The sequence below is a fragment of the Prionailurus bengalensis genome, chromosome C1 (assembly GCF_016509475.1).
Source record: "Prionailurus bengalensis isolate Pbe53 chromosome C1, Fcat_Pben_1.1_paternal_pri, whole genome shotgun sequence".
NCBI classification, from domain to species: Eukaryota; Metazoa; Chordata; class Mammalia; order Carnivora; family Felidae; genus Prionailurus; species Prionailurus bengalensis.
The window spans coordinates 202,095,240-202,121,391 of record NC_057345.1 but is presented as its reverse complement, the minus strand read 5'-3'; the positions used below and the strand labels follow the sequence as shown (position 1 = coordinate 202,121,391).

General features: G+C 53.7%; 1 protein-coding gene across 1 annotated transcript; it reads right to left on the bottom strand.

Moving 5' to 3' along the window:
- Nucleotides 1-543: 543 nt before the first annotated feature.
- IGFBP2 (insulin like growth factor binding protein 2) lies at nucleotides 544-25,957 on the bottom strand. Its single transcript, XM_043577772.1, has 4 exons — nucleotides 25,414-25,957; nucleotides 3,795-4,024; nucleotides 2,908-3,048; nucleotides 544-1,046 (listed from the first exon to the last, which is right to left on the bottom strand). Exons 1-4 carry the CDS (start codon nucleotides 25,865-25,867, stop codon nucleotides 882-884), a joined length of 990 nt encoding a protein of 329 aa, XP_043433707.1. The 5' UTR covers nucleotides 25,868-25,957; the 3' UTR covers nucleotides 544-881.
- Nucleotides 25,958-26,152: the final 195 nt, after the last annotated feature.

The following is a 26,152-nucleotide window of genomic DNA, read 5'->3' as shown; positions in this document are numbered from 1 at the left end:
TTCCCAGAGGCAGCACCTTGGTGAACACGCTGGCATACAATACCCCGCTCCCTTTCCTTGGGGACCTGGGGGTCATCTCCCCCTGCCCAGAAGGGAGCTGTCCTTACTTCAGGGGCCAGAGGGCCTCAGATCCAGTGTCTCCCTGTTCTGTCGCCCTCTGCAACACCACCTGAACGTGAGACTGAACGTGGGAGAGAGAAAGACACTCGCTCGACCGCTCCTCCCTCACTGCCCACCCAGGGGCGGCTTGGGGGCCAGAGGCTGAGCTGGCAGTCCAGGGGAGACACCAGAGTCCTGTGGCCACACTGGAAGGGTCCACCTGGACTGAAGACTTTAAGTTTCCATAGGCCACTTGAGGGAGGAGATTCCCCTGCCTCCTGACCCATCCTTCTCATTCCCAGCCCATCCAAGGCTGTGCCTGTCCCACTCACTCCCAGCCCCTACTCCCAGGAGTCGGGGACAGAGCTGGACAGACGGGGACAGCCAGCGCCAGATCGCTTTCCCGGGGAAGCCCCCCAAAGACTCAGGCAAAAGACACACAACTTTATTTTTCCTTCCTTTAATCTTAAGCAAAAGAGACACGGGGGTTCAAAAATAAAAATTTCTTCCCCCCCCCCCAAATCTTCACCCCAGCTCCACCACTGCAACTGCCCCTTCCTCCCCAGCAGGGACAGGAGAAGGGGGGGGGGGGGGGTGCAGGCATCTGGGGAGGGGGAAGGCGGGGGTGTGCCGAGCTCGGTGCTGGTCTCTTTCCAAATATAAATACACGTGTCAACACTCCTGGAAAACCCTCCCCGCCCACCACGCAAGGCTCTCCTCTCTCTGCCCGTGTTTGGAGAGGGGGCGGGAGCGGGGGGTGCCAGGCACCGGCTGGCTGTGGTTTACTGCATCCGCTGGGTATGTACCCCACGAGCCTCCTGCTGCTCATTGTAGAAGAGATGACACTCGGGGTCCCCCCGGATGGTGGGGGCTCCCTGGATCAGCTTCCCAGTGTTGGGGTTCACACACCAGCACTCCCCACGCTGCCCGTTCAGAGACATCTTGCACTGAGGAGGGAGAAGAGAAGGGTATGGAGGACAGGCCTGAGGCCACCAGCTTTCCCCGCTTCCCTCAGCCCGAGGTTTGCCGAGCAGCTACGGGGCGCCCAAGCTAGGGTGCTGCGCGGTGGTCTTCTCGGCCGTGAAGGGTGCCAGGGGACCTCCCTGAAATGCAGATTCCCCTTCAGGAGGCCTGGAGCGGGGCGAAGACTCTGTCTGGCTCCCGCGTGATGCCGGTGCTCTGGCCCAGGGACCACGCTAGTGGGGGATGCCCCACATCGAGACGACTCAGTGCCCACCGGCAGGAGGGGGGACCATCCAGTGGGGGCCCAGCAGACTGGAGTTCAGTCATAGCGTGAAGGGAAAACAGCACGTGACAGTAGAAGTCAGCACTAGCACAGGCCCCTAGCAGGTGCTTTGCACCGTGAGAACAGTCTACACACTGCTCATTTACAGTTGACAACGCTTTTTTTTTTAAAAGCGTATTTATTTAAGTGATCTCTACCCCCATCGTGGGGCTCGTACTCATGACCCTCAGATCAGGAGTCGCTCACTCCTCACACCGAGTCAGCACAGCCACCTTGTGAGTTAGGTGCCATTATTTCACCACTTTACAGATGATCAGAAGGAAGCACAGGTAGGTTAAGTAACTTGCCCAACGTCACACAGCTAGTAAGAGGCGTGGCTGAGATAAGAACCCAGGCATTCCCGTCCCAGGGTCCCTGCTCTTACCCATAAACTAATTACCATTGAAAACCCCTTTAGTTACCCATAAGGGACCAGCCACAGCCTGTCTTTCATTAGAAGAGATCACTATTTCCACTTTTGATCTCCAAATGAAGTAGTCAGCTGACATTTCGAGGGCACGTGTACAAATAGCTTTGAATACTACACTGATATTTAGAGGGGGCAGGAGGCCTGCCTGGGCTGTGAGGAAAGTGGGGGAGTGAGACCCCTTAGGGGTCAGCAGAGGCTACTTGTCAAAGGTTTAAATCCGTGATTCTGCAAGTATAGCCCACGGATCATCAGCAATCCCTGAGAGTTTATTAGAAATGCAAATCCTTGGCGTGCTTGGGTGCCTCAGTCAATTAAGCACCCAACTTTGACTCAGGGCATGATCTTGTGGTTCTCGGGGTTCAAGCCCCGCGTCTGGCTCTGTGCTGACAACTTAGAGCCTGGAGCCTGCTTCAGATTCTCTGTCTCCCTCTCTCTCTGCCCCTCCCCTGTTCATGCTCTGTTTCTGTTTCTGTCTCTGTCTCTCTCTCTTAAAAATGAATAAACATAGGGGCGCCTGGGTGGCGCAGTCGGTTGGGCGTCCGACTTCAGCCAGGTCACGATCTCGCGGTCCGTGAGTTCGAGCCCCGCGTCGGGCTCTGGGCTGACGGCTCAGAGCCTGGAGCCTGTTTCCGATTCTGTGTCTCCCTCTCTCTCTGCCCCTCCCCCGTTCATGCTCTGTCTCTCTCTGTCCCAAAAATAAATAAACGTTGAAAAAAAAAAAAAATTAAAAAAAAAAAAAAAAAAAAAAAAAAAGAATAAACATAAAAAAAAAAAAATGTTTTTGATCCCCACCCAACTTTCTGGAATGGTGAGGCCCAGGAGTCACTGCCAGGCGATTCTAATGCTCAATAGTAAGTTGACAGGCATTAGGGTAGCCCGACATCTCTTTTCCCAGAGGCTCCCTCCCAACCTGGACCCCAAGTGCTGATGGCAGGTGGCTGGGTAGGTGGAGTCAGCCTCTGCGTCTGGAGGTGCAGAGGCCTGGCAGCTGGCATCCCCACGCCCCCTCAGCATTCAGACCTCAGAGGATGACAGGTGGGTGGGGCAGGGACAAGCACACCCGGGGCCCAAGGCCAAGGAGATCCTCTCTCACCTGTTTGAGGTTATACAGGCCGTGCTTGTCACAGTTGGGGATGTGCAAGGAATAGAGGTGCTCCAGGGGGCCCCGCTCATCTGGAAGGTGCATGGTGGAGATCCGCTCCAGGACCTGGTCCAATTCCTGCTGGCAGGGGGTCTGTGGGCACAGACAGACACAGAGGGGCAAAGAGGGAGCTCGGAGTGAGACTGAGCTCACAAAACACCGGTCCTGGGAACAACCTCAGAAAGAAGTTCATGCACAGGGAAGGGATTTTTCCAAGGCCACCCAGCAAGTTGGTGGAACCAGGGACTTCCGACAGCGACCTCATGGATATGTCATTGTGCCCCACTCCACCCTCTGAAGAAAGTCACGTGGATAGGAGTTTTCACCCCTCTCTCGTTCTGTGTCAGTGGCTTTCAGGGATCAAAATGGGATCTACTTGCAAAACGTGAATTCAAGTGGCTGTCTCTAGACCATCTCTACCCCAACCCAGTGGGCCAACCCCCATTTCTTTCCATCAGCCCAGCCAGGCCAAGACCCAAGACAACAGAGCTGAGCTGGGGAGAGGGAAGGGCATATCCCAGCGAGACTGAGCAAGTCTAAGGAGGTCCGGCCCCATCTCTAGCATCCACTTCCTTGCCAAGCAGAAGTGTGGAGGTTTCAGAAGGAAGAGACTTCAAGAAACCCTATGCCCAGTCCCTTTCACAGCCAGAAATACTGAGGCCCCCAAAGGAGACAGTGATCAGTCTGAAGGTCACTGAACATGTTAGTGGCAGAACCAGAAAGGAAAGTGCTTTGCCTTCCGGCAACACAGGACTCGGATGGTACTGGGTGCCCTCCCCCACCGCGAGACCCCTTTTACGTGTCCTCCCGCCCCTCCAGCCAGACCCGGCCCCTCTGACCCTGCCAGGTGGTGGCCGCAGCTTCTTGGGCTCATCCAGGCCAAGGTGATGTTTGCCACCCTTCCCCATCTGCCGGTGCTGCTCGGTGACCTTCTCCCGGAACACGGCCAGCTCCTTCATGCCTGACTTGAGGGGCTTCCTACCAGCACTGCCTCCGCCGCCCAACAGGTTCACGGTCCCGTCCACATGGTTCTCAACCAGACCTCCCTCAGCGTGCTCATCTCCGTTGTCTGCAGAGAGAGGAAGGGAAGACCAGCTCAGGGTGCTGTTTCTAGAGCGGCGGGCCCCCCAGCAACTGTCTGAACCCCTGGAGATGGAGAGGACTGATATCCATGCAGTTGAGCTAAGCAATTTACATGGACTGTCAATTTCAGTTTCGCAGCAACTCTTGGGCGGGGTGGGGGCATTACCCCAACTTTGGCAGACAGACATGTCAAGGCGCACGAGAAAGACCAAGACCACAAATCCGGGATCTGAACGCAGCCCGTCCGACCCCAGCAAAACGCCTGGGAGGCCTGGCCGGTTCTGCCTCCATCCAAGGCACAGCAAAGGAGCACGGAAGAATGAACGTGTCTGCAAGGCTTTCACCATGGAATGGGATTGAGTCCTTCTGGATCCATCATTCTCCTCTAGAAAGACCTCCCAGATTCACCTGCCATAACCTGCAGTTTAAGATCTTCATCATCCGTGACCTAAAAGGGCACATGCCATGTCTGGCAAGGGAGAAGGTGGGGAATCACCACCAGAACCCACGGTTTCCATCACCCCTGCTGCTACTCTTCATTTGCCCAACGGCCCCCTTCTCACGTGCCCCCATGACTCAGTCCCACGACCGCTCCAGCACGGCCCCAGCAGCCCTGGACTGTTCCCATGTCTGTCCACACACGCCACCGCCAGCCCCAGGCACAGGAACCCGTCCAGCTCTGTAGTTTTGGCTTATCACAAGGCACGTAGCCTCACCCAGATGCTTGTCCAAGGAGCATGTTAAGTCTCTTTCAACTTTCTTCAACCACCAGTCAACAACAGGGAAAGGCTCCTACTAAGTGCATAGCTCAGGGTGGAGGGAGCCCTGAGAACAGCCCCCGGCAACCCCAGTCTCACGCTGGCTCAGGTGTATACACCCAACGGCCAGGCCAGAGGAACAGGATGGTACGGAAGAGTCATAACAAGGGGGCCAAATCCCCAAGGGCCCTAGGACGGCTGGGACTCAAACAGCCCCTTGCACACAAGGCAGAGCAAACAGGGTCTCAGACCATGCCCCCCTGAGTGGTCCCCCTTCAGGTCCCAACAAGACCTACAGATGTGGAGGGGATGTTTCTAAACCAATTTGGCCCATTTTTTCTTCCCGTTTTTCGTGCCTTCAAAAACTTACAGCCCTGATAACATGACTGCATGGCTCCTAAAATATTTCTACCCAAGAGTTTCAGGTGAGGCACTTAGAACCTGGTTGTCCTCTCAGAATTCAGCGTGGCGGGCTCAGATGGCCCCTGTCCTGACCAGTGTTCACGGTAGAAAGAGCAGACCCTGCCCTGTGCGAAAGCTGTGGCATTCACTCTCACTTGCCAACTAAGGGATGGGGACACTCATGAGTGCCATGGGGAACTGGCACCTGCTTTCACGGAGCGTGCTCCAGAAGGCTCCAGGAGACCAGGCACCTGCCACCTGGCCCAGGTGTCCCCATCAGCTACAGCGGTTTCCTTCAGAAACTCTGCACGTTATCTCCAGACTAAGGGAGCACTACTTGGTAGGGTCGAATCCCAGCTCCCCCACTTTTTATGCCCGCTGTATTTCTCCTGCACACATAACCTCTCTGCACCTCCGTTTTCTTAACTCAATTGTCGGATCCTAACAGCTCCCGCCTCACAAGACTGTTGAGAGCATGTTAGAGGCCAAGCAGTTAAGATAAGGCCTGGAACACAGAAACCCAGGCCCCGCTTGTGATAGTTATTACTCTGACAGTGATGAAGACGGCCTCAGTCATCTGTTATCTCGGCAATGTGGAACCCGACCGAGGACCAGGAAGCAGAGGAACAGAAGCCCCCCGAACATCAGAACAGCTGTCACTGTATCCATGCGTGGTCAAATTCTAGCGCTTTCCTCACAAGGCGCGGGGACATTCGGCACAGGAAGAACACAGACGGTTCACAGCAGCATGGCTCCAGCAAGCCGGGTTTCTGGATGTCTGGTTCCCAAGGCCACCACAGAATAAAATCAACAAAATTAAAAGGAGAAAGAAAAAAGGCATGTGGATAGTGGCAAGAAGCATCAAATGGCAGGGAGAAATGAGGACGCTAAAAAGAACCAAACATAAGAACTTTGGGGATATTTAGTGCAGAGCTTACAACTGCATACCCATCGATGACCCCTGAGGACTTCCACATTCTGTAGCCCAAAACAAGAGTTGTCTTGACTAATGACAATGACCCTGAGACATCCAAAAGGGGATGGGATTAATGTCTGGGTAGCCTGGGTGTTACCCTAAGTAAACTGACCACGGATTAAATCCTGTTCCAGAAGCCCCAACACCACCTGCAGGGGAAGAGCTATTTGAAGCGTTGACCATCGAGCTGGGTGGGAGTCCTGTCCCGTCATGTATGAGTGGACCCATCAACCCACCCCAAATTTTCATCACCGACCCTGATTCCCGACCCGGCACCACTGACACTGGGACCAGAGGATTCACTGGGGAGCTGTTCTGTGCATTACAGGATGCCAAGCAGCATCCTGGGCCCCTCCCTACCAGACGGCAAAGATACCTCCACAAATTGCCAAAAGGCCCCGGGAGGTGAAAGCGCCCCCCACTGAAAACCGCCGTTCGGAAGTTAGGCTTTATCCAGAGGCCTAGAAGTTGCCCAGCCCAGCACCGATGACCCAGGCCCCACGTAAGGTCGATCTGAGTTCTACCACATTCCCCTCCCTCAGCTAAGACCATCCACCACTCTCCCATCTCCAACACACTTCTGGCCCACCAGTCCCCCTTCCGGCAGAGGACGGGTCTTCCCTAGGCATCCAGAGGACTCCCAGGCTGCTGGTCCCCCTTCCCTGAGCTCTCCCAGCCCTCAGACCACTGAGAGGGGCCAAAGCAGCATCCTCTGGCTGAGTCCCAGAGGTCAGCCCACCTTTACTGCTCACAACAAACTCTGGAAACATGTTAGATGGGGGCGCCTAGGGGGCTCAGTTGGTTAAGCATCCAACTTCGGCTCAAGTCATGATCTCACGGTTCGTGGGTTCGAGCCCCACAAGGGGCTCTGCACTGACAGCTCAGAGCCTGGAGCCTGCTTCGGATTCTGTGTCTCCCTCTCTCCTCTCTCTCTCTCTGTCCCTCCCCGGCTTATTTTCTCTCTCTCTCTCAAAAATAAATAAATAAACTTAAAAAAAAAAAGTTACCAGCCTCACTTAAAGAAAAAGAAAGAGAAAGAAAGAAACAGGCTGGATGAAAGACAGGCATATAGGTAAGTACGCATCAGGCCTACCGGCTCTAGGCAGGGCTGGCCCGTCATTAGGTGCAACACGCACAGGCATCCAGGGGCCTAGGAAATGTATCCACTTTAAAATCAAAAGGAAAAATAAGCTTTTACATTTAAAAAAAAAAAAAAAGGTTTTAATATACAATACTTTCAGTTATTAAGCGCAGTTACCAAATATGATTTTGGAACTTTTTCTCACAGAGGAAAAGCCACAAACACAAAGGCGTCCAGGGTCCACAGAGTCCCTAACACAGCCCTGCACCAGGTCCCAGAAGATGGGGGCCGACTGGACAGTCTTCTCCAAGGACGGACTCGGCTTCCTGTCCTGAGACAGCCCCGATCTCTCTAGAGTCAAGGTCAGTTTGTCCACCCTCGCAGAGGCCACTTGGATTCAAGGCTATGTTTTGTCCCATTCCGTTATTGATCTCAATGCTGCCAACGAACATGCCAATAAGATGAAGAAATCCACGGGTCCGGGTCCGATTTGCTGACGCACATGCTGACACTCCACACCTTGAAATGGAAGCCCAGGGAAGGAGATCAGCGAGCTGACGGGGTGGGGCTCAGAAAAGACTGTAGGCTGAGGAAAGCCTCGATTCCTTGGCGGTTACATTCCCAGCCAAGGAGGTTCAAGAATTCAGGCTCCAAAGTCTAATCGCCGGACTGAATTCCACGTCTACCACTTAGCTGTGCAGCCCCAGACAAGTTACTTAAGCTCTCTGTGGCTGCAAGGCTCATCTGTAAACCACGGACAAACAGCACCTGCCTCCAGCGGGCAGCCAGATTCCAGAAGCTGCACATACACGCAGTGCCAGGCACACAGCAGGAGCACACGGAGTCAGCTCTCAGCTGCTCCCATTTCCCGCCCCCCCCTACCCCCAGCTCGGGGAAGTGCTCACGTGGCATCCCCTACGCTCAGTAGGACAAGAGCATCGTCACGTTACTACCCAGTTCTTCCCATATGTTCTCTTATAGGTGACAGAAGCAATCCGCAGGAGAACATTCCAGATGTAGAACTCCAGCTAGAGATGGAATCTGCCCTCGGAACAAAAATACTAGGCTGCATTTTTTTTTTCGGCCTGAGAGTGAGGTTCAGAATAATATTTATTATGCAACCACTTATGTATGCAGCTCCGTGGGCTGCAGTGCAAAGGTCAGTCTAAGAAATGGTTCTTAGCAGCCCAGATCGCATAACTGGAAAAGGCTTCAGGCTCAGAGGCTCCCGGAGACTTTCCCCTAAGGATTAGCCACTCTCTATATAGCATCCCAGGCAATGGTTCAACACCGAAACAGGGAATTCACCCATTATATATGGAAAGGAAAGCTCTTCCAAAGTGGGGGAGACACCGGAGGACCTGAAGTGTGAGAACTCCCATCCCACGTACTGGACTGCCATACTGCTCGACCTCGTGCACCTGGAGGGGGGCTGGAGAGGAGAAAGGCAAGTAGAATGAGAGGCAATGGACGAGCTGCCCCATTTTACAGACAGCAAACTCGAGGCCCAGCTGGACCACCATGTGGTCTGCAGGAGCACACACAACCTCCGTGCCATCATCAGAGACGCTTCCCAATTGGCGTGGGGTCCCCACGCTGTTCTCTGACCCAGCCTTACTGAGGGGCCCAGGAGGGCAGCTGGAAGCAGACATTCCAGAAGACAGGGCTTTACTTACACCTGCGTTCTGCATTCTAGACTACGCATTAACACCCTAGTTTTAAATTTTAATTCTGGCCTAGACTTTTTCCCCCAGTGTAATCTCGCTGGATTGTAGCACTGATGCCCTTACTCCATGAAGGTCATGGACCCTTGGGTCCGACGGATCAGATCCTTACTCTCATGAAACCCCATCTTCCCCTAGCGCGATGCTCTGACCTCAGTGCTCCAAAGGACAGTTGGTGATTCCTGATCTATGGAAGACCTTAAAGCATTCAAGAAAATAGGCCCCCCAGATCCAAAAGCAACCCCCTACTCCCTCTTGCTTAGAATATGAGGCTCTGTCCTTAACGCAGGCCTGGTGAGAAAAGGGAATTTCCTCAGAAATACACCACATCTTCACAACAGATTAAGGTCTCCTTCCTTTCTTCTTGTCTTTCCCCCACCCTGAAGAAAACCCAGCCATTTTCCAACCTTCTCTTTAGTCTACCTCCTGACTATTTGGAAATCTAAGAGCTGGGAACACCGCAGGGAAGCATCCAATCTGACCCTAAATCTATCATTCCCTCCAGTGGATTCACCTCCTTCAAACAGGTGATAGCATTCCAGGCCCTGTAAGACTGGATTCTGAGGAATGGGCCGGGGTGACGCAGGTTGCTTTCCTGGTTCCACTCTAGCTGGGCACAGACCTCACATGGCTCCCTTTGTTGGTCTCTCCCCAAATGCACTTAATCTTGACACCTGTTGGGCAAAAGAATGAACACTAACTTACCATCTTCCTCTTTCCTCCTGGACAGCTTCTCCATGAACATCCAGGACAGAGGACAATTCACTAACAAGCTCAAATGGGCAAAGAATTGCAGGAGTCAAGAGACCTGAATGCCAGGCCTGGCTTTGCTGTTTATGATTCACCCATGACTGTAGCCAAACCCTCTAACCTCTCTGAGCGCTAACTCCTCAAGAGTGACAAATGCAAATAATAATCCTACTGAAGTGAAGGTTGCTACCGGATACAGGATGATCGCTACTTAAACTGGATACAGTGTTGTTAGCATTTGCCCAACATGGGAGAAGCAAGCTCCAGAAGAAATGTGCAGATGATCTAACGGGTAAATGAAAGATGTATTTGCTAGGCAGAGGGGAAGGGTGGGTGACAGCTGATCTGTAGAATGGCCACGCACATGGGGGGAAAATGAGTACTAGAATACTGTTTGCATGTTTCTTCTAAAGCCTGATTTTGTTGATTATATGAATTCTGTATGTCGCTAAACAGCATCGTTGTCCACCATTTGATGGAAGTCCTTGGGCGAGCGTGGATTTGCCTAAATTACTTTAACTTTACAGAATCTACGGGAAGGAAGAAAACGGAGGGAACAAGGGAAGGAGAGAGGGAGGGAGAGAAGAAGACATGGAAGGAGGGAGGGGAGGTGGCTCATAACTGCCTTGCATGCACAGGGCAGACAGGGCTCACAGGCAAATTCACTAACATACAGGGGAAACAGCTTTTGTTTCAGAGAATTTGAAGCCGGTCCCTTTGGATGGCTGATTGTGGCCACTATGTGTGATAATGCAGGCCACCAAGGCTGGGGTGGATAGGATAATCCAGGCCATGCTGGGAGGTGGGGAGGGAGGCAGAAGTTAACAATGGGTACAGAAGAAAGGGGAGCTTGTTATTTTTCAGCTGAGGTCCTTTGTGTCTCTGGGTGAGTGACACTGTTGATGTGTTTCCCTCCACCCTCTTGCCTAAAGGTCAGAGGCAGCAGGCAGCAGCCGTGTGTGCATGGACAGCTGCTGCGTGCGGGGCACATTCCAGCTTCGCGAATGATGTTCTCCTGGCCAGCCCATCTACCTCCTGCTGACACCCAGCTTCCTTCCAAACTCCCTTCCCATTCTCTCCCCACCCTCTAAGGCCCTGCTCCCCGCATGGCTGCCTGCAAAGCAAATCTGGGGTCTCAGACACTACCACCTTCTGGGAGAAACCCCTTTGGCAACAGACCGGTAGCTCCTCAGCACGGCTTTAGAACAAAAGGAACTCCCTTGTGGTAGGAAACAGCTCCGAGCAGACTCTTCGGATGTTCTAGATCCACAGGTCATCCAGGTTATGGCACACAAGTGCAGGACCTGGCCATTCTCAGCTGGGGACCATCTCCCTGCACCCGCAAGTGCCTCAGGCTTATCGCCCAGCCAAGTGTTGCTGAGCTCATAAGCTCTGGGGAGGGGAATGGCCGGTACCCACGCTCACACAGGGAAGGAGTCGCCTGCTACTGGTGACAGTGCACGAAAGCAGGGCAGAGGGCCCGCTGCTTGCCAAACCACCCTAAACTTTCTGGATTCCCTTTGGAACAACAGCTCTTGGGTTCAAAGCTTTGGCCATACTAGGAAGAGAAGTGCTGGTGTGAAAGCTGGGGGTAGGGGGTGGTGTCCCAGGTTCTGCCCCCCTGCTACCATCATGCCTGGGACTCTGAATGATGCTCGACAGGGTGTTTAAGAGGTGTAGGCTTCAAGGGACACCCGGGTGGCTCAGTCAGTTAGGTGCCTGACTTCGGCTCAGGTCATGGTCTCGTGGCTCGTGAGTTCGAGCGCCACGTTGGGCTCTGTGCTGACAGCTCAGAGCTTGGAGCCTGAAGCCCACTTCAGATTCTGTGTCTCCCTCTCTCTCTGCCTCTCTCTCTCTTTCTCTCAAAAATAAGTATTAAAAAAAATATTTTTTAAAAGATGTGTAGGCTTCAATGTATGGGAAACCTGGCTGGCTCAGTCAGTAGAACATGGGACTCTTGATCTCTGGGTCAGAGTTTGAGCCCCACGTTGGATGTTCATTACTTAAAGAAAAAAACCTTCTATGGTCAAGATGTGCAGGGTTCAGTGTGTTCATTTACAAATTCAGGGAGTTAGGTTACGGGAACGGCTCCCAGTCATGGGTGTTTGTCAGAAACCATCTGAAGATGGCAATGCAAACTGGTGCAGCCACTCTGGAAAACAGTATGGAGGTTCCTCAAAAAACTAAAAATAGAACTACCCTACAACCCAGCAATTGCACTACTAGGCATTTATCCACGGGATACAGGTGTGCTGTTTCGAAGGGACACATGCACCCCCATGTTTATAGCAGCACTATCGACAATAGCCAAAGTATGGAAAGAGCCCAAATGTTCATCGACGGACGAATGGATACAGAAGAGGTGGTTTATATATACAATGGAGTATTACTCAGCAATCAAAAAGAATGAAATCTTGCCATTTGCAACAACGTGGATGGAACCAGAGGGTACTGTGCTAAGTGAAACGAGTCAGTCATAGAAAGACAAATATATCGCTCATATGTGGAATTTAAGATACAAAACAGATGAACATAAGGGAAGGAAAGCAAAAATAATATAAAAACAGGGAGGGGACAAAACATAAGAGACTCTTAAATATGGAGAACAAACTGAGGGCTGCTGGAGGGGCTGTGGGAGGGGGGGATGGGCTAAATGGATAAAGGGCATTAAGGAAATCTACTCCTGAAATCATTGTTGCGCTATATGCTAACTAATTTGGATGTAAATTTTAAAAAATTAAAAATAAAACAAGTTAAAAAAAACTATAAAAAAGTAAAATATAAAGAAATTTCCCATTAAAAAAAAAAAAAGAAAAAGAGAAATCATCCGAAGAGCTTGCTAAAAATGGTCCCAGACTTCACCTGTCTATGAACTAGCAAGCCTGGGCAAGGGTCGGGGACTCTGTATTTTTAACAACCTCCTTCAAGCTCTGGCATTTCCAAGGCCCCCTTCCTTTGTGCTTCTCTCTCTCTGGCCTCAGATTCCTGAAGAACTTCCTAGTGATGGGAAAGAGGCCTCCTCTTTTCAAAAGATATGACTTCACAGACACGCTCTGCGAAGACACAGCCCCGTGAGCTCTTTCCGCCCCTAGACTCACGGGTTCAGAAACAGACACACACGCATGCCTGGGTGCACACAGGGGGTCCTTCTTGGCCAGGCATCACGGAGATTTCTAGAGCATGCCCTCACACCGCTGCAGAAATAGCACGGCCTCTACAGAACTTCCCTGCCTACGCACTCCCTAATGGGCTGCTTTATAAACACCAGGGTCATTCCTGGAATGGCAAAGACCTGGGGAGGGTCAGCGCTGAGGCAGAACGTTTGAGAAAACAAAAACATGCTCAAATTCAGCCAAGGTCCTCTGGGATTCAGTGAGCCAGGCTGTCCTTGAAGAGCCAGAGAAACTGATACCAAGATGGCAAACAGCACTCTCAGCTTTCACTCCCTTCCGTGGGTCCCAAACATTTCTCCTCCGGTTCAACTGAAGTCATCCAACAACCCAGCAAGGTGACCTGTCTGCCGAAAGCCCATGGGAGCAGACGGTGTACTTTGGTGCAAACTTGGACCGGGGACTATGGGAACGGGAAGAATGAGCCTGACCCAGTGATTCGACATCTCTCAGATATGCGTGCGGTGGGCACACGGGCAACAATGTTCATTACGGCATCATCTGTGGTTGCAAAAAACACCATCGGCAATGCGATCCAAACAGGAGAATGGATGAATAAAATCAGCAGGGTAATAACAATGGAATAATACCCAACAGCTGGCAAGAATTACTCTGACCCGTGATCGCTCAGAGATCTACCCAACATGAACAGATCTCAAAAACCTAATATTGACAGAGCAAAAAAGTGGCAGAAGGACACCTCTTGGGCACATTTAACTTATCTTCAGAGAACAAATCCAGATGCTGGCTATCCATTAGCAAATTTGTTTAGCCGAGGAAAAGAAACACTAAGTAATGCATGCCGGTGGCTGCCTCTGGGGACAAGGGACGGCAACAAGAGGCTGGTGGGGAAGGCCATCAGGAAAAGATTTTTAAAGAGACATAAAGCAAAAATGACAAAATATCAACCGCTCCCAATTCTGGGTGGTAGACTGGAGTTACTGCATTATTCTTATTGTTGGCTGCAGTGTTACCATTTTAAGATTTTATTTTTAAGTAATCAGTAATCTCTACATGCAATGTGGGGCTCAAACCCACAACCCCAAGATCAAGAGTCACCCACTCCACCGACCAAGCCAGCCAGGCACTCCACAACCGTTTTTCTTTTAACAGTCACTTCCTAGGGCAGTTGGGGAGCTCGGTCGGTTGAGCAACCGACTAGGCTCAGGTCATGATCTCACGGTTTGTGAGTTCGAGCCCCGCACGGGGCTTTGCGAGGACAGCATGGAGCCTGCTTTGGATTCTCTGCCTCCCTCTCTCTCTGCTCCTCTCCCACTTGTGTGCAGAGGCTCACGCTCTCTCCCTCAAAAATAAACATTAAAAAAAAAGTCCCATCCCTCATGGGGTGCCTGGGTGGCTCAGGCCTCTTCAGGCCTCCTCCAGCTCTTGATTTTGGCTCAGGTCATGATCTCATGGTTCATGAGTTTGAACCCCAAGCTGGGATTCTCTCTCTCTCTCTCTCTGCCCCCCTCCTGCTCTCTCTCTCAAAATAAATAAATAAACTTTAAAAAGAAAAAGTCCCTTCCTTCACTGCATTCACTCTTCCAGGTCCTTGTCAAGAGGGGTATTTGTAACTTGGGGTGCCTCTGAAAGCCCACTGGCTGGAAGAGGACCGAACATCAGTGATTTGGACAACTGCCCGGCCACTCTGAGGCCAGAGTAGTGTCACCATGGCCACCTGTCACCAGGGGCTCCTGGCCAGGTCTCTGTGGCATGAAGAAGTGGGAAATGAGGGGCGCCTGAGTGGCTCAGTCGGTTGAGCATCCGACTTCAGCTCAGGTCATGATCTCGCAGTCCATGAGTTCGAGCCCCATGTCGGGCTCTGTGCTGACAGCTCGGAGCCTGGTGCCTGCTTTGGATTCTGTGTCTCCCTCTCTCTCTGCCCTCCCCCTGCTCACACTCTGTCTCTCTCTGTCTTTCAAATATGAATAAACGTTAAAAAAAGAAAAAAGAAAAAAAAAAAAGAAGTGGGAAATGAGTCAGAGGAAAGACCCCAAAGACAGTGGAAGACAGTCATAGGGTCAAGAAGGGGACGACAAAGGAATCAAGACGGTGCAGGCCTGAGAACGGAAAGCCAAGGGACGAGCACATCCTAGTATAGCCCACAGGGCACTAGAGGTGTGCAGTGAGGGAGGTGCCCAAGGGCCAGTCATGCCCAGTGGAAGGGATGCACCTGTTCCTCGAGGCCCAGAGAGATAGTAGCTTTAAACTGAAACAGGAGAGAGCCAGGGTAGAAGCCACTCAAGAGTTTCACAGGAAGGACTAAAACAGGCAACAAACTGCAGATGGGAAAAACCGCATGGTTTAGGGAAAGCCTTTCAAGGAGGAGGGAGGATGGACAATATGGCTTCCGAAATGTCCAAAGGCCGCTTGACTGAGACTATGAAGGGCAACCCTGGGCAAGGCACTCTTGGAATTTGAGTGAACTTCCCTCCCGCCTCCCTAACCATACACAAAAAATGTCCCAGAGCGCACTGGCTAAAAGCCGTCGCTCCATGCTTTGCCCTCCTCCTCCAAAGGACAGAGCTTCTTGAAGACACAAACTTGGACTTCACTTCCATAGTGCTTTAAAGAGAAGTAGAAACAAAAGGGGCCACCTGGGTGGCTCAGACAGTTAAGCCTCCGACTTGATTTTGGTTCAGGTCCTGATCTCACAGTTTGTGGGATCGAGCCCCACGTTGGGCTCTGCTCTGACAGTGCAGAGCCTCCTGGGGATTCTCTCTCTCTCTCTCTCTCCCTCTCTCTCCCTCAAAATAAATAATATAAACAAACAAACAAACAAATAAGCAAACAAACAAACATTTAAACCTCAGGAAAGCTAACTATTTGGAGAACATCCCACCTGGAGTCCTGGCCTAGAATATCATGTTGTATTACTTCTCCTCACTTTCCTGGCCTCTCCCTCACCATCCAGGCCCCGGAGCAGCAAGGACGGTCAGGAGTTAAAAAAAAAAAAAAAAAAAGAAAAAGAAAAAGAAATCATTAAATGAAAGCACGAGATGGGAGAGAAAAGACGCTTCCCTCCCAGGGGACCCATATACAAACAACTGTGCCTGTGCTCAGTTCCAAAGAGCTCAGTTCCCCACAGAGTAGCTCCCAGAGTGATAAAGACTGGGTTCTACCCACCTCTCTCCTCCCACCCTCCCCTTCGGCCTACCTCTTGTCCATCCCCATAAGACTGTTCCCAGAGACTGTAGGCCTGACAAATTGAACCCAGAGGGTGCAAACAGAAACTAAAAACCTGTAAGGATGTCCAGGATTGCCTGCCACACTCTCAAACCAGCACAAGAAGTGTCCTGAATATAAATAAGTGTCTTTAAATAGGTCACCATGCTTTTCTTTCTCTTCAACTAAAAGTTCACTAATTGTGTCTGATAGAATACTGCATCGCATCAGGGGTCTTCCTTGCTTATGCTCCCTTTAGAGGCAGCAAGCTCAACCAGAGACAAGCAAATGGGTTCAAATGGGAACCCTCACCTCTGGGACATAAACGGGCTAGGCCCTCCACCACTGGCAGAGCCGTAGTGAATGACAGTGGCATCAAAGGCCACGACTGTCCAGTGGAAAACCCTCCGCCACTAACCCCATTCTGGACTTTCCAAAGCAAAGGGCAGCTGTCCAGGTAAGCTACACCCCATGGAAGAAGCCATGCCTGTGAAATGGATTCTTAAGTGCCTCTTCTTAATAAACTTGGCCCATCAGAGGACATGGAAAAAGAGGCATTTGCCTTCTCCTCTTTTCTGGGTGTTGAGATTAGAGGAAGAAGGAAGGAGGTTAAGGGTGGAGGGGCGGGGGGCGGTCAGAGCCTGTATGACTTCACCCGATTATCTGAGTTTCTGTGCTAAGTGGCTTATGTACATAACTTTGTTTTATCATCAAGCAATCACATGAGGTTGATAATTTCTTATCCACACTCACCTTGACCCCCCCCCAAAAAAAAAAAAAAAAACCATGGTGTTTGAGGCCAATTGCACAAAGTCATGTAGACAATGGCAAAGCCAAAACCAAATCCAGGTTGTTCAGCTTTATAGCTCTTACCCAACCAGAATGGCATCTAATCTGGCCATCGGCATCACCTACGGAAAGACGCCATTGAAGGCTTTTAACCCCAGGGCTTTGTTTCTTCTGTCCCCCACCACCTCGTCCCTTCTGCACCTCCATGGGACCCTCATCTTCCCAGGGAGGGAAGTCATCAGTCAGATACCAGCCAGCCCCACCCAACCTCAAAAGCCTTCTGATCCGTACACCCACCCCACCCCCACCCCCCTTTTATCCCTCCCAACACACCTCCTGCCACTGTTGCTACAGAAACTACCCAGGGTTATCAGGCAGCTGCAGAGTCAGGGCCCAAGGGAACCGCCATTTTCATTTTATCTTGGCCTCGGGCACTTTAGAAAGCAAGTTCACCATCCAGGGGCAACTTGGCACCCCCATCCAGAAGCCAAGACAATAGACCTGAAAGAAACTTCCTGGGGAGTTGCATAAAGGAACGTTTTTGAGAAGTTATGCCTTAATTACTGCCTCCCAGGGAAAAGGAGCTTTTCCGAGCAGCAATATATAATTCGCTGCTTCTTTGCATGCGTGAGTCTGATGGAATGGAGCCCCGGAATGAGAATCTGGAGACCCAGACTCCATTCTGGTCTGTGCTCGCCTCGCCACTGGAACCTGAACGTAGCCTTGATTTCTTCATCTGTCAAGTGGGGAGAATCCTGAGGCTAAAACAGGGCTGGAAAACACAAAACAAAAAAAACCCTACAGGCGCTTTGGTGAAAGTGGCCCATGTCTAGAGAAAAAGCAATTTTGATTACTGTCATTTTGTCACTTACCCTTTGGGGTAGACCCTTTGGCTGCACTCTGCAATCCAGCTCCGATCCCTCCAGCTGGAAGCCTCCCACCTCCTGGACTTCGCAGGGGTTGAGGATGCTAAGTCTCCCCCAGTCCCACCTCCCCAGCTTGCTGCGGCCTTCCTGGGCTCTGCGCCCCTCCTGGCTTCCTGCCTCCCAGAACTCAGCTCCTTGAATGAAACACAGGCTGACACACCTATACCCATCCGCTAATTAGAAACCCCAGGCCTGGCTCCGCGCCTGCCGGCTGAACTGGAGCCTGGGGGCCAATTCTCCTGCCCCGCAGCTGGAGGCCGGCCAGCCCCTGCCCCTTCTCCCCAATCTCCGCTCCTGCTACCTCCCAACAGCCAGGAAGAGATGCGGGGCTGGCGGCCAGAAGGGGCCCCACGGGCTGCCAAGTGCCCCCTCCCCCTGCTTAAAAAAAGGCGGCGGGGGGAGGAAAGAAACAATTCCTGACTACAGTCGACTCTGTATTTCTTTCCGGGGGAGGTGGCTGTCTGAGCAAGGTCTCCCTCTGCGTCCTGACTGACACCCAGGAGCTGAGCCAGAGCAGATCCTCCCTGGCTTTGTTAAAGGGCAGGAGTGGCCGAGCAGGGGGAGGGGCACAGGGGATGGTCCATTTTCCAGGAGAGAAAAAAAAAAAATCTATAGCCCAGACACTCTACTCATTGTGGAGGTGGGGGTGAGGGTGGGGGCAGTTACCCTGGAACCTGAAAGCCAACAAGTTTCTCTGAATCTACTACCCCAGCTGTCCAGTGGGCTTTTCCTCCTGGTGCCCCCCTCCCCACAATCACAAAGGCCCCCAGAGTCCAAGGAACTGGCCACCTCGGATTCCCAGTGGCAGATCCTGTGCTTTGTCACCACCATAAGCATATGCTGACCCCTGATGACTCGAGCAACCCCCGTTCTCTGCTTCCTGGGGCCTCCCCTCTACCAGAACGCTCAAGAACAGAGTCACTGTATCGTTATGCCCAGACAGGCGGTCACTCGGAGGGCTCTCTGGGACCACAGATGCAATGAGACATTAGGAAGAATCTCAGGGCCCAGAAAACACTCCCCCGCCCAGCGTTCCTGTCGAGAACCCGTCAACCCTTCAAAATGAGGCGCCACTCCCCGACTCGGGTGTGAGGTCAACTCTGGAGACAGCGTAGTAAGGAAACGTCACTTTTTGGATAGAACGTCCAGTTTCTTTGCCAGGATCACGTTCAACTTTCTGGCACCCTAGGCTCAGCCAGGATAGATGTGAAAGCCCATTTTCCTGGAGCAGGAAATCAGGGCCACGGAGTCGCTCCACTGGCTTTGTCAACTCAGTGAACGTACACCCTCACACATGCCCTACGCACTAAGGGGGCTGAGACGGGTCTGGTTCCTCCCGGACCCTATTATTCTGAAGCCTGGATCCCAGCAGGTTTCCTGTAGAGGGTTGTCCATGGAGGAAGCTGCCTCCCACCCCTGAAACGTGGCCTCAGAGATTCCCTGGTCCTCTGAGAACCTGCAGTTGGAGGGCTGGGTCCTAACGGTTGGCTGGCTGGATGAAGGCAGAACTCTGCCCTGTCACCTACTTATGAGCAGCAAGCCAGCACAAGTACCCAGGGTCCAAACTCCAGAGCCACATCTGTCCCCTCAGTCTCTCCACTCCCGACAGAAGCATTACACACACATACATACACACACACACACACACACACACACACACACACACACACACCGCCAAAGTGCTCGGCTTTGTCTTATTATCTAGCTTTACACACCTAAGCACACACACACACACACAAATACACACGCACGCAAGCACCACCCCACGGAGTGGTACTATCTATATTTGGTTTACAGATAAGGAAACTCTTGCCTTGGGTGACACGTATGTGGCTGCAAACTGGGCTTTGAACTGGAACAACTTCACACCAAGATGAGGCCACTCAAGTCCATGGTAAAGCCTGCAGAGAGACGAGTGGCCTGCCTGGCACAGCCAGTTTGGCCTCCGTTCTAAAGGCCCCCGAACTAAGCGTCAGAGAGGAGACGCAGCTTGCGGACATTAAGGCAGCTAATGTGTGTGAGAACCTACTATGTGCCAGACACTTGCCAGCCCCACACGCACCCCATGAAGAGATACAATCACCCCCATTTCACCAACAGGGAAACCGGTATTTGAGGAAGGCCCTTGGGCATCAGCAATCAAGATCTCGAAGACGGGGCTGCAATGGAACCCGGTCATCCTGACGGCAGAGGCCAGGCTGCTTCCAGCATCACCTGCTGCCCACCAGCTCTTCTTGCCCCACCCTGGGACCCTTTGGTCTCTCCTGCCTGCCGCACACTGGCCACTTCCCCCTCTGAAGTCCCCAGGACTTGGGTCTCTCAGTGGACTTGAGGGAATGCACACGACCGAACCTGGCAGAAAGGAACCTGGCCCGTGCATCAGCTGCACACGGCAGGTGTCCAGGAACAAACTTCCTGGCTGACAGGGTCAAAGGCTTTTCCTGCCGACAGCCCCATCCCTTACTTGGCCATGGGGGCAGAGGGGTACAGAGGAAAGGTCAGCCTCTCGTCTCATTACTTACTGCTAAGGCATCCGTTGACGAGCCTCAGAGTCCACACCTGTGAAATGGGGGTAAAAAGCCTCCCCCTCTCCTTCACAAGGATCTTGTAAGTCAGGAGACAAAGCTGGCGAAGAAATCAGTTCATAAAAGGATGAGCGCAGATGGGAAGGTGGCTGAACCCCTGGCAGCTGCCTGCCACCTCAGCAAAACGCTGGCCAGAGACCGCAAGAAGTACTAGAGAGGCCTAGAACATCTGCCAAGCAGAACACCAGCTCCCCCGGCGACTAAAAAGCATAATCTCGCTCCTCTGTGCCTCGGTGTCAGCGGGAGCAGCCTTAGCGCAAACCCGCTTAGGGAACATGGCCACTTCCCCACCCACACAGCCTGGCCCCTGCGCGGCTTCCAACCATCATCATTTCAGGATTAGACTGGTTGCCAGCATTCCAACCCCCAGTCACCTCCCTGGTCTCCATCTACCTGGATTCCCGTGGAAGGCTGGGGGCGATAGATTTTCCATCGCCATTTTCTCGAGCCCTTCCCACCTACTTAGCATCCAGCCAGGTGTTCAAGACCTAACCACAGTGGGAGATGCATGGGAGACCAATGCTGGGGTGGGGGTGGGGGGGTGGTCAAGAAGGCAGAATGGAGAAAGCAGGGGAGGAAAGGGGGACTGGGAACACTAGGAAGGGACAGACTGAAACTAAATGTAGCCTCTGGTCATGGAGGCTCTTCAACAATAATAATAACCAATCCTCTCATTGTTGTTGTTGGTACCCTGTTGTAGGGTATGAGGAGGGTCAACGACAAAACCAAATGTGGGCACAGCCTGTGTATTTTCTGCTCATCTTCATTCCCTTCAGCGCCCCTGCTGTGCATGCCCCCCCCCGCCCCACCCCCCACCCACCCCGGCCAGGTACTGTCCTCCTGTTCTGCTTTTCATTGGACCCAAGGACTTTCGAAACTTCCCGGTACCAAAATTTAGCAATTGCACATCCAATTTTCTACGGCAGGGAATAGCTAACCTGAGACTCAACTATATTCTGACCTGATAAATGGGCCACAGTACAGTGAGTCTCTCAAATTAAGCCCTCGAATGTTGGACAGTGGTGACTGAATGTGCGCCTGCTCTCGAAAAACACGCAGTTATTTTTCTAGGACTAACTTCCATGTCGTCCCCTAACCCAAAGGAATGATTTGCCTGAAATTTTCATTTTAAAGCTCAATGCTAAGGTAAGCTAACGGTGAAAACCACCTAAGCTTCCCTCTTCCCTCTGCCTACCAGGAAACTCAACAGTCTGACTTGACCAAGAACCGGTGCACAGATAGACCCCTGCGGTGGTCATGAACCGTTAGGTTCTTCTTTCCACCACCTCTTCTAATTCAGAGATTCCTGGCCCTGGATTTTGTTTTCCTAAGATCCTTTGACCTTGTGTACGATTTTTTTTTTTTCTCGAAGCTTCTTCAAATACCTCTGTTAAAGGAATGGATGGGATCATGGCTACCACACAAAGGGAACTATCTCAGTGAGCAATCTGGACATAAGTGGAAGGTGAGTAAGGAGACTGCAGGCAAAAACCCAGATTCTATGACTTACTCAAATTCCAGCCCTCCATGCACAATGGCCGGAGGAGGCAGCTGGCCAAACACTGCCTGCCTAGCGGGTTCCGGACCTGTCAGAGCCACACCCTCCGGACCAGACCTGCCTCCAAGGCCAGAGTGCACCCAGCCACACCCTGCTGGGTCCTGTGGCCCAGGAACTACACAGCTCCCTCCCAGAGACCCAGGAGCAGTAGCCCTCAACCCCCCCATCTCCTCCTTCCAGTGGTGACTCAGAGCAGCTTAGCAGAGTTAGTTCTGGGTGTTCTGTCCAGAAGGGGGGAGGGTGGCGGAAGGTAGTGGTGTTAGCAATCGGTGACAGTGGGTCCCACTCATTCCCCAAGTCTATTTTACGACTTTGAACTCAGTATGCAAATTTATGCAAGACAAGATGCAAAACAGCGCTTTGAGCCAGAAGCCCCATTGCTTTTCTCCCCTTTTTTGAAGCTGCACGGAACCACTGTAAATCAGGGCTCGCCTCTGCCCACCCCCCTCCCGCTCCCGCTCCCCCAGCAACTGCAGATGCAAAAGCCTCCTCAGACCCGCCCGCCTGCCGGCCTGCCTGCCCCGGGACTTTGAATGACTGCACATTTCTATAGCACCTTTATATGTGCAGCGGGCCAGACGGCCACTTGGGCGGCTCCGCCCCTCGGCATAATCCCAGGCATTGTACCCGGCGGGGAAGGAGGCAGGGGAGATGCTGAAGGAGCCAGTCGCCCCGCCGGCCCAGAATTCTGAAAGGGCCCGGCCGGGCCCCAGCCCACTTCCTCTTCTTACCCCGACATTTCTAGGCACTTCTGCCCACTCCACCAGCAAACACACCCACGCGCTGTTAAGATCCAGACCTCACCACATCTCAGCCCCCCCCCCCCATTTTTCTTCCAGGCTCACCTACTCCAACCCTCAGTCTCACTTCTGAGTGGCTCTGAACCAACCAGTCCCGACCCCTCGCCCCCAAGGGACGCAGGCTCAGCACCCGCAGATGTGCCCACCCCCACCCCCTGCATCCCAGCCGTCCCCAGGAAGTCAGCAACACGGCCCCTGAGTCCTGGGAACAAAGACAAAAGAGCTAACAGCAAAGCCGGAACTGCTGGGGTTTTCTGCCTCAAAATAAGAGGGTGTGTTTAAAATTCTCAAAAGCAACCTGCTCAAAGAGGAATGCAGGCTGGGATGGGAGAGAGCCGGTTCTTCAGAGAGGGGAGAAAAGGGGATGGGAGAGGGAGAGGGGGAGGCAGCAGCACTCAGCGCTATGGTCCCCTCTGGGCCAGTGTCTGCCCCTGCACCCAACCCGGACCGCGGCGCTCTCCAAGCAGGGCTGCAACCCTGCCCCAGCCCAAGACTCTCTCCTGCACAGAAGCCTCCAAACTTGCCCCTGTCTTCCCTGCATCCCTGCCAGCCCAGGCTTCTCCCCACCGTGCCCCCTTTCCCCCAGCCCTACTGACCCCTGAGCACCCTGCTCTGGGTCACTCCTTTCCAGGGTGCCCACTGGGCTTCTACATCTAGCTCCCACCCCCGCCCCCAACCTGGTGTCCCCTCTTCCCAGTCTGGAACACAAGAGAAAAATGCGGAAGGCGTCTGTCTGGGCACTGGGAGGAGAAGGCTGAGGAGGCAGCTGGGACTAGCTGGCGGAAAGGAGTCCCACAACCAGGCAGAAAATCCAGAGTGACATTCTTCCCATGAACTCACCCCATTGTCCCTGGGCTCCCCTGACAACTCCCCCCTCTGGGGCTCTAGGGAGGAGTGAATGGAGAGAATCTCCTGCATCTGTTCTGGGGCTTGGAAGCAGGAGAGCCGGTTTTCGGGCTGCCAGCGAGAAGGATGAAGAATGAAAAAACAATTCTGCGATGGTCAGGAAGGACCTGTACCACGCACTGTGTTAAGATGGTCAAAATCCAAGCGAGTCTATGAACTTGGAGGCCTTTGGAAAAGTTCATCCTGCTGAGGAAGATGTTTAGTTGGTCAGAGTTCAGCTCAGAAAGCACAGCACCTCCCTGGTGGGGGAGGGGGGGGTGCGAAGGGGGGCAATGGAGGAGGAAGGCAGGACCAAGACTTTTCCTTTTATTACTTTCTCAGAGAAGCCGGAGAGAAGGGTTAACTTGGAGGCGAGACACGCTGGGGAGGGAAGCAAGCAGAGGCAGAAGAAAGGACTCAGTGGTTCTTCTGGCTCCCTGGGAGGAAGCCCTAACTTGCTCTGCACTCAAGGTCAAAATGAGCCAGAGCAATAGAAGAAATATTTCAACTCTGACCCCCAATTTCATTCTCAAGGAGAACAGGGGAAACACAATAGCTGGTTGGAGGAAGAGTGGGGGTCTTGGGGAGGGGGGTGGGGAAAGTTGTACTAGGGCTGCAGAAGCTTACAAGCAAGAACGTGTTCACTTATTCTCTTCTTTCTTTTTCTAAAAAGCTTGAGGAACTTGGTCAGACTCGCTTGCTTTTTAAACAACAGCAGCAGGCAAAGGACACCTTTCCCAACGGTGTCCAAGAAGAAAGAAAGTAATTACAGCTTCCTCCAGGCCACGGGGGCGGGAGGTTTTTGTAATTTTAAAAGCGAACGGAAAACAAAAACAAAAGTGAGATTCTGACAGCCCGGTTTGGGGGGGTTGGGGAATGAGGATCCCTTACAAAGGCTTCCAGCCCCCCCCCTCCCCCGCCCCGTTCTACCGGACAGGAAGAATCCCTCGGATTAGGACGGGGGTGACACCTCCCTGCGGTAAGAACGGCTGCGTCCAGCGCCCCGCATCCCCCTGCCGTCCGCCCCGGGGCCCAGATGCTCCAGTGAGCGGCACGGCGGTCCCAGGCTCACCCGGGGCTGCAGCCCGCCACCCGGCTTAAGTTACACAGACTGAACCGCTGGGCTGAGCCTCCCAAGCGCCCCTCTTGCATTGTTCCCCCTAAACGAGATGCACGAGTAGCGCTCTTTTTCCTTTCTCCCCACCCCACAAAGTGCCAGCAAGTCCTTTCTTCCCACCTTACAATCGCAGAAGGAAGGGTCCCTCGACGAGCCGCCGCCTCCTCCTAGCGCCCGTTCTCCCCAGACGTCCCCGAAGTCACCGGCACCCGCCAGCCTCCGCCCCCCAGCAGCGTCCTCCACCGGCACCTTTCCAGGAACCTCTGGTCGGCGGTCACCGACTCAAGCTGTGCTCCCCAAATAAGCCTCAAGCTCTCACTCCCCGGGGTCTGACCAACACCCTCCCCCCGACCACGGCAAATCCCCCCTCCAAAATAGAAGTCAAGGTACGTTCCAGCCGGGGAAGACTAGGGTAACCGGAGATGCCTTTCCGCTGCCCGTGTATCCCGACCAAATCAGTAAGCAGCCAGGGCTCTCCCGCACGCTCTGACTCCAGCTCCCCTCCCCGGGCCGGACTTTCGGGTCCCCCTCCCAGCAGCCGCCCCACTGCGGGTCGAGGACTCCGCTCTCTCGCCGCTCAAGCGGTCGCGGAGCCCCGGGCCCCACGCCTGTCCCCCGCGGCACGGCCGCCCCCAGCGCTCCGCTGCCCTCCAAGTTTCTCCGAACTAGCTGTCCCAGCCCTGCGTTACCTGCAACCTGCTCGGGGCTGGCGCCGTACTCGGCGTCCCGGCGCTTTTCGCAAGTGCCCTCGCCCAGGACCAGCGCCTGAAGGGGCAGCTCGGAGCCCGGGTGGGGATAGCAGCGCAGCCCCTGGGCGCAGCGCGGGGTGTAGACGCCGCACGCCTCGCCCTCCAGCCGGGCGCACACGGAGCAGCAGCCGCAGCCCGGCTCACGGACCAGCTCGGCGCAGGGCGCGCGGGCGTCGCCGGCCACCCCGGACGCTGCGGCGGAGGCGGCGGCGGGCGGCGCGGCCGGCGGGGGCCCGCAGGCGGCCAGGCGCTCGGGCGTGCAGGGCGGGCAGCGGAACAGCACCTCGGCGCGCACCCCGCGGCCGCCGCCGGCGCCCAGCAGCAGCGGCAGCAGCAGCAGCAGCGAGGGCGGCAGGAGCAGCGGCAGCGCGGGGCCGCCCAGTCTCGGCAGCATGTTGGCGGTGGTGAGCGCGACGGCGGCGAGCGAGCGGGCAGGTGGCACGGCCCTGCGAGCGCGGGAGCCGCCTCCTCCGCTTCTTCCTCCTCCCCCGCAGCCGCAGCCGGGTCCTAAAGGGCCCTGCTTCTCCCCGCCCCCTGCCTTCTCCCCTCCCCCTTTTGGAGACCACCCCCTTCCCCCGACACTCCCGCGCGCCCGCCTGTGCGTGCGCGCACGCCCACTCGCCCACCCCCGCGCGTTTCTCTGCTCTGCGGGTCCCCTGCCCCCTTCTACCTCGGGCCC